General features: G+C 45.2%; 1 protein-coding gene across 1 annotated transcript; it reads left to right on the top strand.

Annotated features, from left to right (window-relative positions):
* The first annotated feature begins 217 nt into the window (after nucleotides 1–217).
* LOC148906210 (2-oxo-4-hydroxy-4-carboxy-5-ureidoimidazoline decarboxylase-like) lies at nucleotides 218–832 on the top strand. Its single transcript, XM_089039357.1, has one exon. The coding sequence runs from the start codon at nucleotides 283–285 to the stop codon at nucleotides 811–813; it is 531 nt and encodes a 176-aa protein (XP_088895483.1). The 5' UTR covers nucleotides 218–282; the 3' UTR covers nucleotides 814–832.
* Nucleotides 833–16,222: the final 15,390 nt, after the last annotated feature.

Genomic DNA, 16,222 nt, shown 5'->3' with positions numbered 1-16,222 from the left:
ACGAGACTTGTGCTAATATATGTTAACTTATGTTAATTTATGTTAATTAGACTACCGTTACGTATACGCTAAGTTATGATAATCATATGCATATAAATGTTTAACTTTAACTTTTAACTTTTTTCTTTCCTTTTTAAATAGTTCAGAATTTTACAGTACTCGCGATGATGTGATGGCTGGTTAGGACCATACATAGTATTTTTTCTTTTACTCTTTTTCTATTTTATAGACTTGAGTAAAATATGTTCTTGGGCTTCCTGTGGGAACAACTGGGAACTGAAAATGGCGGCCAGAACGAGTATTGATGAAGTTAATAGGCTCCCTCAAGAGGCTTTCATAGAACGATTTGGTAATGTTGTGGAGATGACTCCGCTCTGTGCTGCTTCTGTGAGTTCAATGCGACCATTTGACGGCATAGACAAGCTTTACTTTGCCATGAGTGAGTTTATCGACGCTTTGCCAACATGCGGTAGAGAGGGGATCCTCCGATGTCATCCTGATCTCGCCGGACGCCATGCAAAAACAAATGAGTTAACAGCTGAATCCAAGCAAGAACAAGCTAAAGCAGGACTCGGGAACCTTACTGAACAAGAAGCCAGTATTATTGACTCATTAAATCAAAGTTATCGCGCAAAGTTTGGATTTCCTTTCGTCATCTGTGCACGTGAAAACAAGGACGCCATAATCAGTGGCCTGAAAAGAAGGGTCGAAAATGATAAGGAGACAGAGCTGAGGACAGGAATCCAAGAGGTCAAGAAAATAATGTTACTGAGGCTTAAAGATCTGATGGAAGACAGAGAATCAAAACTATAAAAGTGCTGAAGCGAATGAATATGGTTCAGGGGCGATGAATGGGGTGGCTGAGTAGTATAGGGAATGGGGGTTCCAGCGCAATCTCAACACGGGCAAGACCCGTGTCAAAAATCCACCTACGGACGACCCCCCACTCCAAGTGTGGTTGGGGGCAACAGCGCAAATATGTTAGTCTATATATGGAGTGCGAAGAATGTAAAGAGTTTGTTTATGATTTCTGTGTAAAGTGCTTGAAACCCAAGTTTGTACCTACTAAACCAAATAAGTATATTTGTTGTGACAAGAAAATGCAAATAGAAGACGACACGTCAGCACAGTGTTACGAATGTGGTAAGAATATTCGTAATGCCGTACCAAATGCTACCAAAGAGCAGTATTACGCTAATGGAGGCCGTAAGAAGACCCCATACAAAAGAATAAAATACTTCAGAGACTGGATGAGTCACATTCAAGGTCATCGGCCGGTATATTTAGACGACGAAGTAATGGAAAGAATTATGAACCACTTAGAAGAGCCAACCCCACAAAGTCTACGGAAGACATTGAAAAAATTAAAACTAGGGAAATATTACAAAGCTATTCCCTATCTTTTGTCTGAAATTACCGGGAAGTCTATTCCCGAGGTTTCTGATATGACAAAAGCCGAGTGGATGTTTTGTCGGCTGGATAAGGATATTCCTTATTACCCTGACGTAATCTACGAAATATTTCACGAAATCGACCCCAACCACCCCCTGTTAGGATGGATTCCAAGAAGATAGCGAATCTTATGGCATAAGATGAGAAATTACGCGTAATAATTCGCTAAATAAGGTCATGCAAATAATTTATATTACGCGTAATAATTCGCTAAATAATTTATATTACGCGTAATAATTTACTAAATAAGGTCATGCCGTGTATTATGGTATAAATCTTATGCCATAAGATTACGCGTAATTTCCAGACTGTCGTTCGATATGTAAACGAAATCCTGTCACGCTCTTTTCAAAGCAGATGTTTACTGAGCAAGCTTTCTTTGAAGCTCTTCTTTCGCTTCTTGGTAGATCTTTTTGCGAGATTCCTCGGAAAGATCTTTTACGACTGTTTTTTTATTCCTTATGCCCGACTTTAATTTCTCGTACTTTTCCTCTTCGGCTAAGATAAGCGAGAATTCTACGTCGTCTATCTTTCTGTCGCGCAAAGCCTTTGAGACAAGGTCAGTGATCGTATTTACTTTAGCCCTTGACAGAGCTATTGTCGTGTCATGCTTGGATATTTTGCTTGACAACTGTTTCATAATGCCCGTAGCAACAGCCGAAATAATACCACAGGCTGCCCCAACGCCGGCCAAAGGAACTCCAACAATTATTCCCGGCCCAGTAAGCGAAGTAGCAACGCCGGAGCCCGTTAACACAACAGATATGGACCCTGAAGTTATCGAAATCTTATGTAGCGTACTCCGGGCTCTGACGTACTTTTTTCTAACTTTTTCATAGTGTTTTGTCTGCCCTTCCAAGTAAGCCAGGATTAAGTTCGCTTTATTCAGACGAAAGTTTTCAGCGTTTAATTCGTTAGGTTCCTTAGGAAGTTCAGGATAAAGTGGAGGCGCTGATGGTATAACATCCATTATATATACTAATGTACGACGCTTTTGGGAATGATATTGAGGAGCAGCCACATCACGACAACAGGGATTATGCCAACTGGAGAGCATTTAGGAAGATGTTTCCGCATGCAGACCCTAGTAAGTTCGAAAGAAGACCCGATGGGATTTACTATAAAGGCTCCAGAATGTACAGCAATACAGACTTGGAGCCGCATGAGGAGAGGAAAAAGGCACAGCATTTGCCAATAACGAAGGAGGCACCCGTGCATAAAGCACCCAATTTTCCTAGAAACTTATTGTTAACCACGGAAGATTACCCATTTTACGATGCTGAAGGTGGTGTAAACGACTTTGAAACGATGGTAACGTTCCTGAAGATTTCAGTGGGTAGACAATCATTTGATGTAGTAGTAAGGAATATCTATGGGGATACGATGTTAAAGCATACGTCGGGTAAAGAGGCCAGGGAATGGTTAGCAGGACCCAATATGCGATATTGGCCGCAGCAGTTAAACTTTGCTATTTGGGCTGCCACTAAAGGTTGTGGCGTTGCCGCGGATATGTTTCACGTTCCGATCATGCGGTTTCACGTTGCCTTTACGGTAAGGAGGTTATTGAAGGAGCTTAACGTACCTTTACCGGGAGATAAGGCATTTAATCCAATGAATAATCGATATAACGCCGCAGCCCTAGAAAGGTTAATTAATGAGTTCAAACCACAGCAAAGAGACTTTCGTTACAAAGAGGGTAAGACGCATGGCCTTGGCATCGTTTACGTTTGGGGTGCCAACGGTGAGAAGCCAGCCGATTATGGGCATCAGGAATATCCAAGTGATGAGTTGGAGTTTAGCGATATGGGTGGTGATAAGGGCAATAATTCATTAATTACTAGAATTCAAACAAACTACCCCGGCACTTGGGATCCGTTCGTGTTAATGAAAGGAAAAGGTTTAAGGAACCTAGCCAGGATTAACCGTAGCATTGAAGCATTCGTGTACTGCATCCTGGGAGCGCAGGTAAATACCCGCAACCCCATTGTTGGATCCCAAGGCGCTTCACAGGAAACGCAACAAGAATTCCTAACTTTATTTGAGTCTGCAATAATAGAGAACAACATATCCAAGTCGGTGCAGAGATATCAATTAGCGGTGCAGCAGTCTAAAGTGCGACTGGATTACGCTTTGTCGCCTGGTTGTTGGTTAATGCCAAGTAATTTAGTTATTAACACCAATTCCGTTGTGGGTTATAACAACAAGCTGCAGCGAGCTACTAAGGATATGAAGTTTGGGGTGAACGACGTGAACTCTGACACTCTTAGGAACATTCCTCACTTCGTAGAGAAGCCAAAAAAGTCACACGAAGCGAAGCTACCCGTAGTTAAGAAACCATCGAAGAAGGCCCATGTTATGCCTACGATACCCGAGGAATACGACCATAACTTACTAAAAGCCGGCTTAGCAGCCGCGGGTGTTGGTCTGAGTTATTATATATGGCGATGAACAACCCCTACGTAGCTGGAGTAGATTGCGTTTATACGACTTACACAGGCGAGAAAAAATACACCCAAGCATCTTGGGTTGATGTCACGGGCATGTCCGTGAATTTGAACTACTCAGGGAAGAAATTAATCCTTTGTAGCATTTGCCTCGGCTCCGCGAGTCATGCTAACATTGGGTTTCGATTTTGCGATGTTAACGGCGCACTACAGCCAATGCGCGCGAAGACGAACAACAGGGAGCCAGCACACTTTTCCGCAGAACCACCGACGAGTAGCGCTGAAAATTTATCGGTTTGGACTTTACACATGGTTGCCGATTGCCATGGGGAGGTAAAGCTGCAGATACGCGTAGACGACACCGGGAGCGTTTGCATAAATAGCATAGAAGATCAGAGAAATAAGGCTTATAATCACATGACAATTAGCACTCTTACGGTGCTTAGCCTTTAAATATATGAATCCACATTTAAGCGAAATGCGTTACCTCCACTACCTAGGGTCAGAGAGTTACAACAAACATGAGTGGTTCGATGTGGGGATGTGGGTTGAAGTTGGAGGTCCTGCGTTAGTCGTTTGCACCATTAACGTTGGTACGTTGGTAAGCGCAAACGTGGGGTTTAGGCTTGTTGATGAGAATAACGAGCCTTTAACTCCCTATCGAACTTCCTCGAGCAATAGGAGAGTAGCTCACTTTTCGATGGAGCCAAACAAGTTTAGCGGTGAAAACCTAACACCAGTTACGTTTCACGTGGTAGTTAACTGTAAGTATGCTAAGCTGCAGGTGTTTCCTGACGACGTTACCAGCGACGGATCAAACTTTGGTTATGTAGTGATAAATGGTGTGTATAAAAACGACGATGCCGCCTGGAACCACAAACCCATTAGCACCATGAGCGTGCTGCCGTTAGTCCCGCATTATCGAGGCGGCGCGAATACTATCTTTACTTATCCCAAGCCGAGAACGCCTCGGGTACCCGACAAGGATAAGCCCCCAGTAACGTACCCAGATAAGATTAACCCTGAATCTTCTTCAGGAGTACCACTCCAATAGCGACAACCAAGATCCAAATGTTATTGCCCACGAACTTCAACAGTTCGCCGCCGGCCCTAAGTGCCAAGGAAACAACCGAACCCAGCAGCCCAGGAAGACCGGCTGCCATCTTTTTTCCCAAGTCCGCCAGCCCATTGCCTAATTTCTTTACGCCTGCGCCTGTAGCCTTAAGCGCGGATAGGATAACCCCTACTACGCTCGAAATAGCAACCGCAAACGCCAGCGGAATACCATACTTCAAAAGGGCTCTTTTTACCTTTTCCTTGGTGGTAAGCCCCAACTCTTTTTCCAGGTTTTCCTTTTGAGCCCGCAATTCCGCAAGGCGTATTTCGAGGGCCTCCACTTCCTTTTGAGCTGCTTCCCTCTCCTCTTCGGGGCGAGTTTGGTCATCGATTATTTCCTGCTGCCGCTCTATTTGCCCCTCCAGGTCTTCAATAGCCTGATCTCTTTGCCGGATTTGCTCCTCTTTAGTGTTGATTTCGGCAACCAACTGCCGCCGTTCCTCCAAAGAGCCAGCTATGGTGATATGCAAGTTTTTAGCTTCTTCCTTGCTTATGTTTAGGTCTTGCAGGGCGAGATCGAATGCCTTTTCAGCCTGGTTCATTCGACGTTCAGCATCATCTCTTTGTTCTCTCATTTCTATTATTCTTTGGTTTTTATCGTTAAGTTCTCTCTTTTGAGCATCAAGGAGTAGTTGGTTTTGTCGCATGTAATCTGCTTCCCTTTCCTCCAACGTTTCTTGCAGTCCCTTGACGCGTTTTTCTAACGCAACCCTTTCATTTAGGGTTTCCAACCTTTCTAACGCGCTTCGGGTAGCTAGTTGAAAGCCTTTTAATCTTGCCACGTCACCCCTAACTTCACCATTGTCGTCGAAAAGGGGTTGCGGTTTCGTCCAGCGGTCTTTGTCAGGAAATCTCAAGTCTTGGACGCTTATGAGGACTTTGTTTCCGCGTTCTGTGAGCCTTACGTCGTCAGCATCGAAGTGGGAATAGCGCTGCGTTAGCTCTTGCGTTGCCCACTCTACAGTTTCCCGCGCGGCTGCCCCAGGCTGCTCTATGTTTTGAAGCTCCAAGTACTCAGGGACGGGGCTGCCGTGGTTTTTTGATTGCCACATGCGATTCAAGGCTGCCTTGAAGCTTTTCCATCTATTACCGTACGTGTTTTCTAGAGCCATGTCGTAGATTAGGGGGTCGGTTTCCGCGCCTTTAGTCCATGCGTCGTATTCTTCGTCGTTAATGTCTACTTGACCTTCTTCGGTGGTGGGGTCAAGATCCGTTCCTTCTACTTCCATTATATATGATAAGCTCAAAGTTAAACCCCAACGTATTACCTAAGCAGGTTGGCGGACTGAAAGCAGAACGCACCTTTCACCGGGTTACCTTTACCCCCAGCAGCGCTAAGCCAGGGGAAACCCTGTACGTAGGCGTGCCCCGCCTAACGGATAACCTAGTGTTGGTTCCTGGCACCCTAGCGCTAAGGTTTAACCTAGCAATACAGCCAGATACCGCAGACGCGCGTTACGTCGTCAATAATGCGGGCAGAAACCTCGTTTCCAAAATGCGTGTAAAGTTCGCCGGGGAATCCTTGCTGGACTTGAACAGGTATGATTTGTATACCACGTACAAAGACTTATGGTTGACTGCATTTGACCGCGCGCAAAGGATAGAGCAGGGAATCGCCAGTGATGCCATACGCAAGGTAAGAAGCGCAACCTCTGGCGCCTCAGGAGAAGACGAAATAAAGACGGCTTATGGTACTAAATATGTCGTTCCATTAGATTTCGAAGTTATCGCGAACCACGGTGCATACTACCCAAGGCAGCTAAGCGAGCTGCAGTTCGAAGTAACCCTAGCAGACACTACGAACATCCTACAGGGAAAGGACGTAAGTTCCTCAGCCGTCCACCCATACTCCGTTACTAACTTAGAGCTGCAGTATGAAACGGTATACAGCGAAGACTTAGCACGTAGCGCTGGCATGGAATACAGCGCCGGGAAGGCTTTCCTTTACGATCACGTCGTGATGTACAAGACGTTCAGCTTTACGAACAACGTCGAAGAGGTCATCAACCAAAGCATTAACCTTCCCAGGCGCAGCCTTACAGGGATAATGTTGCTGTTCGCAAAGACATACACGGCAGGATTGCGTGACTCTGAGGCATTCTTTAATCCTAACATTACCAACGTAGGTGTTAGCATCAACGGAGTGCCTAATAAGGTTTACTCACAAGGGATAAAGCCCGCGGATATGTACCGGGAAGTCGCGCGTAAGTTTGGCGACCAAATTGACCCAAAGGAATTCTTTAAGGATAAGTATGCGCTGTGGATCGACATGCGCACGACGAACGACGAAGACCTACATGGTCAGGGATTGCGGCTGGTAAATACCCAGGACGGTATTACGTTGGAGATCAAGCGCACCAAACATGCCAGCGACACTACTAAGATAAATGCATACATTTTCGTAGTCTCAGACGCGCAGCTAAGCGTGGAAATGAATCAGCTAAAAAGTGTTGCGTACTAGGATGACTGAGGATAAAAATATCCCTTACGTATAATATGCTTCGCGTATTCGAAAACAACGAAACTAAACTGCAATGCCTAGTGCAAAGCGACAAGCTGTACTTTAAGGCGAAAGAGGTAGCAAAGGCATTAGGTTACGCAGACACCAAAGATGCTATTAAAGTCCACGTGCGGGATAAGCATAAGAAGAGGCTTAGTGAATTTAGAATAGAGGTGAATCGCCTCCCTTCTGGTTCACACCCACAATCCCTGTACGTGACGGAATCTGGTTTGTATCAGTTAATATTTAGCTCCAAGCTACCGACAGCAGAGGCATTTCAAGATTGGGTCTTCGAGGATGTCCTACCTACGTTAAGGAAGACGGGAAAGTACTCGTTGGATGGTCCAAATAAGTTGGTCTTCAAGATCGAGAATGAGTTTGACTTACATAAGAAGGTCATCGATTACGTACGCCGGTTTCACCCTACACTGTTATTAGCACCTGGACTCGGGGAATTGCAAGATACCGCCAGTAAAAGGATAACGTGCTGGCAAAAGGGCTACCAGGCAGGTCAACCCGACATCTTAGTTCTTAATGCACATAAAAAATACAATGGGTTATGTCTGGAACTGAAGACGCCAAAGGGTAACGGCGTATTGTCCGACAAACAAAAAGCGGTATTGACGCAATATGAAATGAATGGTTATCTTACGATGGTTTGCAACGATTACGATTTAATATGCAGGGAAATCGACCGTTACGTCGACGGCATTCGCATACCTTGCCCTTGGTGTGTTAAGGCTTTCAAATCGCAGGAGACACTACAAACGCACCAAAAAATATTTCATAGATATAATGATAGTTGAACAAACTCACTGGCGCGAATTAATACCTGGCATCGCATACAAAATAAAAAATTACGTCGTCTTCGAGGACATTAACCGCTTAAGGTTGGTCCTCTTAGACGGCAGCCAAGAGTACAGTTTATGGGCTCCTGACTGCGTACGGTACGTACTGCAAGGCGAAGAGTACACTCACATACGTAGCTATGGTAAAGTCAACGGTCGATGGAAGTTCGACGTTGAAAGAAAGGCGGAGGTTAATCCATTGTGTGATTAGTAGTCGTCCTCATGAGCTTCTAGGTATTGGTCTGCTACGTCGGACCTCATTTTTTCTGACATGTAATTAGTCGATATCGTAATCAAAGCTCCTCCTGTGAACGCTGCGATGTAAGGTAACATCATATATTAGACCATTCTTTTCGTATTGCAAGGTAATGGTCTAAAGGCTTGGGACCTTCGTACAGGCAACACCAAATATGTTGACCGCTGCGTTGACAACCACATTTATCGCAGATGCCGTCCCAGTGTTCTCGGTTCTCCCATCTTACTCCTTCGTAGTCGTCAAAGCATACGAAATCTTGATCTATTTCTTTTTTACGCAGCACTAAAGCCCGGCTGGTTTCAAGGGGGCAACATCGCTCTGCTAAATCGCCGTGGGTTTCACAGACGACTTCTTCGAGGTGGTAACGTCGGCAGCGGTATTTATGCCAGTTTTCTTCGAAGAGGGGTTCATCGCATCGGTGGCAATGACCTTTAAGGCAGACTCTATGCTCGCGGTGATATCGTAGGGCCTGTACTGTGGACAGTTCCTTACCGCAGTCACCGCAAACAGTGCTGATGGTCTTCTGACAGACTTTCTTGGAAAGATGGTATTGCAGTCGCTGCTTGCTACTAAAAGCTCTATCACATTGCACGCACTTCATTATATATACCTTATTTTTTATTGTTAAATTGTTAAACCCTGTAAGAGGGTTTTAGGATAGGATCTATTATTTCTTGTTATTTTGTTAAGCCCCCATTAAAAGATGAGGTATCATTCTTTCTCATCGTTGAAACCAGCAAAAGGATAATCATGTTAACCATTCTTCGATTTAACAAAATAACAATAAAAAATAGGCCCTTGCTTGAGACCTCTTTGCAGCATTTAACAAAATAACAATAAAAAAGAAAGACCTATGCTAATTCCTCTTGCTGGGGCTTAGTAAGATCTTCTTTGCAGCATTTAACAAAATAACAATAAAAAAGAAAGACCTATGCTAATTCCTCTTGCTGGGGCTTAGTAAGATCTTCTTTGCAGCATTTAACAAAATAACAATAAAAAAGAAAGACCTATGCTAATTCCTCTTGCTGGGGCTTAGTAAGATCTTCTTTGCGACCTCTTACTCTTCTCGAGCGTCGTCTAAAGTCCTTCGTGCTTTAGTATCCGCGGGACACCAATGTCCAACGAAGTCTTCTTCAGAGAATACCTTATTACAGTGGCGGCAGGTGTATTTTTTACACGGTTTGGGTATCGGTGTTTTGGGAGGGATTATGCAGTCAGCAGGTAGTTCGCACGTAATGCAGTCCATATATCTATGGGGGATACCGAATGAAGTCCTTAATGGACTCCTTAGCCCACGTCGCCATTGTCAAAAGCGCGCCAAACCGTTCCGCGCGCTTCAGACCACACATTTCATCATACAATTCCTGTACGCGCTCTTTTAACCGGGCTATCTCCTCCCTTTGCATTTCTATGGTATCTCTTTTATCTTTTGCGTCGGCGGCAATCCTTCTTACTGCTTCCACTGGGTCCATCTATATATGAACCCAGATCACATGCCTTGTAACGTTCTGATAGTAGGACCCACCGGCTGCGGAAAGACCCAGTTCATCGTGGAGCAGCTATTAGGACCCTTTAGATACCGCTTCGACTACATAGTACTATTATGCCCCACCTACGTGAATAACCGCACCTGGGAAGGCATAGGAGTGAAAGATGACGACTTCTTCGTAGATATCTTAGATCCTAACGAGTTATCCAGCCATCTTAAGTTCTGGCACAAACAATTCCCTAAAGATACGCAAACCTTGCTCATATTGGATGACATTGCCTGTGGGGACGACGTAAAAAGACGCACTTCCGAGCTCGTTAAACTCGCCTTTAGCGGTAGGCATGACAATATCAGCGTTTGGTTGCTCTCGCAGCAGCTTACCAGTGTCTCTAAGCCCTTTAGGGAAAACATAGGCTCTCTCGTAGTATTTTATACTCCAAGTAAGTCTGACCTGGAAACCATCTTAAGCGACTACGGCGGCGAGATAAGCAAGGAACAGCTGCACGAATACATGCGGCATTTAAAGACGCACCAACATTCCAAAATGATTTTCTCTTTGAGGTTTCCGTATAACGTTAATGTATATGGAGATTGAGCAGCTCTTAGATGAAGTCCCCACGCAGTTAGACGAAAGTAACCTCAAGGAACAACTTAACATCCTTGTGTCATCTGGGAAGTGCAAAGAAATGATAGGCAAGGAACTTACCCATGAGCAGGTTAATAAGTTGTCAGAAGAGGAGGTTAAGAAGTTCCATAAGAGGTACGAGGCCGCCCTTGCAAGTAAGACCACGGACGCCGTCGCAGACTCCGCTATCCGACTTGCAACTAAATTGCTTGGACTTGCACTGCCCATAGACGACGTGGAGCAACTACAGAAGGACATAAGAGATGACTATGTCATATCCCAAGAACTTAAGATAACCTGTGGGTGGTTGTCTTTGAAGTGCGGTAAGTTAATGGCAGTCGCCTCTGCGGCTTTGCACGTAGCTCAGCATGTCGACTTGAAGGAGGTACTAGGTTCCTTAGGAACATCTTGGAAGGACTTCAAAAAGGGTAGAGAAGTTGAAAAGGTCTTTCAGGCAGCACTTGCTGAGGTACCTGATCAAGTCGCCTCAAGTACTTAGTCAAGTCGTTGTCAAGTCACCTCAAGTACTTAGTCAAGTCGTCCTTAAGTCATTCTCAAGTACTTAGTCAAGTCGTTGTCAAGTCATTGCCAAGTCATTGTCAAGTCGTCATCAAGTTACTTGTCAAGTCCTTCAAGTCCCTTAGTATAAGATGAGTGGTACCGAAGAACAACCTCAGGAGGAGCAGAAGATTACCAAGCCTAAATCTGCAGGCAGAGTTGCCGCGGGAAAGAAGCTCGCGGAGATGAATAAGAAGAACAAAGCAAAGAAGGTGGAAAAGGTGGAGGACGAAAAGGAATCCTCCATTAATCCTGGGTACGTCATTGGTGCGTTAGGAATTGCTATAGCAGCGGGCAGCCTTTACTTACAATGGTGGAATATGAAGCCAGAAGTAAAGTGGGAGGCCGTGCATGTGCCGCCAACATATCACGCACCTGTAGAGACGAAAAAGAGTAAGATCCCTGAAATGGAGTAGATTTATCACCCGTGGCGACCTAGATTTTCCTTCTCGCTTTGTAATATAATGTCAACCGCGTTGTTGAAAACTGTTGAAGAGGCAGCTATCATTACTTCCATCGTTGCGGGTATTGGTTGGGTAGGTAAGAAAGTGCTCAAAGAAGACTTTACTGAAGACCCAAGCAAGAGCTTCGCTAATTTTGCTAAGATGACCGCTGCCGTTGGCGGGGCTATCATGGTAAAGGATTACCTACGGAAGGAAAAGTACCTACCTAATGTATAAATGGCTAGTTTAATCGCAGGTGGAGTCATTGCAGCTTTAGCATTTACAGGGGCTAATTATGGTGGTCAATATTTGGATAGATTAGTTAGAGGCGACAAAAGCGGTGCCGCCGAAAGAAAGAGACACGACTTAGCGCTGGAGAAATATCAAAGGGACGTTGCGGCTTGGAATGAAAAAAGACAAGCTTACAGGGATTGGTTGGATAAGAATTACCAAGACAAGATGCAGGCGGATAAGAACTTCGAAAACACAGACTACGCCTTCAAACTTTATGCGCAAGCGCATCCCACAGTGGCGTTAAAAAAGCCTCAGTTCAAGAATTACTACCAGCCTTCTAAGAAACAAAAAGATAGTGAGCTGGTCTTCGTAGGAGTCGCAGGGCTGGCGGGAGGCGTGGCCTTGGCGTATCTAATATAATGATCGTCTTCTTGGAAAGCGACAAGAATAACTTTACTACTTATCTGAATCCTCCCATCCGCGCGGAAAGGGCTCGGTTGGTTAGTTGCTCTTTGTACAATTCTTGGCATAATTTAATTAATGGCTTTGTCATCGGAACTTCCGGCACCAAACCAAAAATACCAGATTCCCATTACACCCCAATAACACTGGCTAAGGAGCTAGCGAAGCATGGATACACTCTTACCACAGGATTACCCCATGAAATGAAACTCAAGAAAAATAGTGGAAGCGCCAATCTAAAGGGCAGTTCATTGGTAGAACTCCTGGGCCTTACTAGTACCACGATAAATAGCGGCAGTACATATGATGTGAAATGGAAAGTCGCATCCTCTTACGAAGTCTATTGCGACTTGGTCCATAGTTACAACAATGGAGAAAAGTCTTCTCTTATGTCCAAGTTTCTGCCCCAAGGTAATCCATTTGACCCAGTAGAATACACTCCCATTTCTTTGAGCTATGACTTATCTAATTTGGTAGAAAGCATAAACATCACCATTAAAGTGGACGGAAAGACGGTGGATTTTAACGGACGTAAGATCAATCTTGTTTTGGAATTCATATAATGGGCCGCGTAGAGGACAAACTTAAAAGGATTTACTATGGGCCGGAAGGCTATTGGAGAGGAGCGTCAGCTATCAAGAAACTCGCGACCGCGGCCAGGGTATCAGACGAAACGGCTAAGAACTGGTTGAAAAAACAAACCCTCTGGCAGGTTTATCTTCCCGTGCCCAAGTACATTCCCAGGCCCAGCTTCACCGTAAATACCCCCAATGAAGTTCATCAAGCGGATTTGCTTTTCTTACCGCACGATAAGGTAAGAAAAAAGACTTACAGGTACGCTTTGACCGTAGTTGATATCGCAAGCAGATACAAGGACGCCGAACCTATAACCAGCAAGGATTCTGGGGAAGTCGCAGAAGCCCTAGGTAGGGTTTATAAGCGCGTCTTGAAATGGCCTAAGCTGCTGCAAGTGGATGCGGGGACAGAGTTCATGGGCGTGGTTACTAAGACCCTGAAAGACCACAGCACTAAGATTAGGAGATCCGAGGCTGAGTACCACAGGGGTCAGAGCATCGTCGAAAGATTTAATAAAACCTTGGCCGAGCGTCTCTTTGGGTACCAGTATTGGAAAGAGCTGGAAGATCCCTCCAAACGCAACAGGGAATGGACTCAGAGGCTCCCCCAGGTCGTCGCGGCTTTGAACAACGAGGTGGCCAGGGCTACGGGAATGAAACCCAGGGATGCCATAAAAAAGAAACACGTGGAACACAAGTCCTTCATCAGAAGTTCGAGGGCGGTCTTCCCCCATGAAAAGAAATTAGGTAATGTCACGGTTCGATATCTCTATGAGCCGGGTGAATTAGAAGGAGGATCCAAAAGAGCTACGGATCCTAATTGGTCTTTGGAAACTTACCAGATCCGAAGTGCGATAGCTAAGAAGGGTCAGCCCATCTTGTATTATCTTCATGATGGTCCCACGCGTGGGTTCGTCAAAGAAGAACTGCTTATCGTGTGATGTCCGAATGCTATCGTATGCACTCCGTCATCACACATCCATCGCTTACCGTCAAATGCAGACAGTGACACCTTCTCCTGCGTGACGTTATGTATCTGATGACCATAGCTGCGCAGGCTGTTCATCTTATGCCGCTGTTCCTTGCGTGTTCGTAATACGTTGAGGTAGGACTCGTGCGTAATGTCCTTCTTAACCACATACTTTTTTACGCCTTTAGCTTTCTTTTCTACGCCGTCTAACTTTAGCACGCTGTACATCTTTGGTTTCAGACCCACGTACTCTACTATGGGTTTTCCTAACATTTCGTCTTTCATCTTCCCAATTACCTTCTTATTCTTCGCAGAGTAAAGGAAGTGCTCCTTCGGGTAACCGCTGGTGTCGTACTCGTCTATATCGGGGAGGCAGTCTTTGTAAACGTCTTCCGTTTGCACTTCTAGAATTAGGGAGTCGGTGTCTGTGTACAGGAGGCGACAGCGGTCTCCGTACTTTGGCTTAAGCTTATCGTAGTAGAACTCGTACATAAGCAGCTTCGATAGATCCAGCACCGTAAAGCCTGTGTAAACGGGCTTGTTTAGTAAGAGGTTTGCCCTTTTCATGTGAATCACGTAGAAGTTCAGCATTTCTACGTATCTAACGAAGCCTGGCTGTGACACGTATGCTTCTGCTTCCTCTTTGGTGCTGACTATTTTTACGCTTACGCGCTTGCGGATGTTCTCCATTGTCTTTCCGAACACGCTGTTGTTCATCAGTTTGAAGAGATTTTTCTCGAAGTCATTTTTCGCTGCGGTACGCTTTTGCGTGTTAAAGTCAATGTAGGGGCGCATCCAGGGCTCCTGCGTGAATTTTAGGACTCTGTGGATCTTCTCTACGCGCATTCCGTGTCGCACGTAGAACTGCAGGTTGCGGTAATGTACCACATACTTCTTCTTATCCATCAGGTTCATAGTTAGTTTCCTGTACGGTTTGTAACCAGGGCACATTTGCTTTTGCAGCGGACTTAGCTGCTTAAATGGTATCTCTATCGCTTCTGGTGCTAAGGGGAACTCATTGTGTTCGTCGTGCAGGCGCTCTGGGTACTCCAGATCCACTTCTAAAACGTAACCCTTGTCTTCCTCCTTTCCTACCTGCATGTAGAAGTCTATCGGCTTCACTGGATCCCATTCGAAGTCTCTCACAGGTAGGTACTGTGACATTGCCCAACCATAAAGGTTATTCGCATCCAGGTAGTAAATGTATGTGGTTGGTTTCTCTGGGTCGTGCTCTACTAAGGGATTGTTTGCGCGGGCGTAACGTCGGCTGGGTCCGCATACGCCGCCACGAATACCGTCTTCCATAAACCGATACATGTCGTACTCCGTTAGGAGATCCAACTGCGCATTTGTCTTCTTTAACAAAGCACTCCAGCTGAGCCCAGGAGCCGTGTAGAAATTAGCGGGATCCAATCCGTAATATTCCATAGCCATCTTTCTGAAGCTTTGGAAAACATCTGCAAGCAGCACTACGTCAGACCTTAGGTAGATGTCGTGGTAGTCACCCATGTTCTCACAGGAGTACTTTTCCCACACGTCTAACGCATGCTGGTACTCCTCATCCTTTATACCAGACTCGTTTAGGGTGCTGTAGAAGCGATCTTTGGGTGGTAGGGGTTCCTTGAATCGATCCCAGGAGTCCATGTATTCGTATGGGTAGACTCCTTTCCTTTCCGCGCCGTATTGACTGGAAATGGGAAAGTTGGTGTTATACTTTACGAGGTTTGCCAAGGAGTCCGCCATGAACTGCTGCGAGTCTAAGAACTTCAGCTTGCCCACAGTTACGGACATGTACCTTTCTTTGTTGTTGGGTATGCACTTTACTTCGGAGCCGTCTGTTCCTTGTAGTAGCAAATGGGAGTCGTAACCGCGGAGGTTGTGAAAGAACACCGGAATCTCCATATCTGGATTTACTTTGAAGTTTATATTGCATTTCCAATGAGCCGCTCCTCTGTATTTACCCGTGATGTGGCAGTGATCCCTAACCTTATCCACATAGAAATCCTCAACAAATGCTTTGTGACAGTGAATGCAGTGCGTGGAGGGCTTTCCCGGCTTCTCACCTTTCTTAGCATACTTCCCGCATTTAAAATGAGCTTCTCCTAGATACTTTCCATCTTCATCCCACGCTTTCTTGGCTCGTCTTCCAAACTGAAGAAGCGTATGTTGACAAATGTGGCATTTTTTTGCCTTGTTAAAAGCCTCCTGGTTCTCTTTGGTAAATTCCATCTTCTTTGGACATCTTAATTG

The sequence above is a fragment of the Actinia tenebrosa genome, unplaced genomic scaffold (assembly GCF_029948245.1).
Source record: "Actinia tenebrosa isolate PJP-AT-01 unplaced genomic scaffold, QUT_ActTen_1.0 PGA_scaffold6__47_contigs__length_16458017, whole genome shotgun sequence".
Taxonomy (NCBI): Eukaryota; Metazoa; Cnidaria; class Anthozoa; order Actiniaria; family Actiniidae; genus Actinia; species Actinia tenebrosa.
This window is presented reverse-complemented; position numbering and strand designations above follow the sequence as displayed.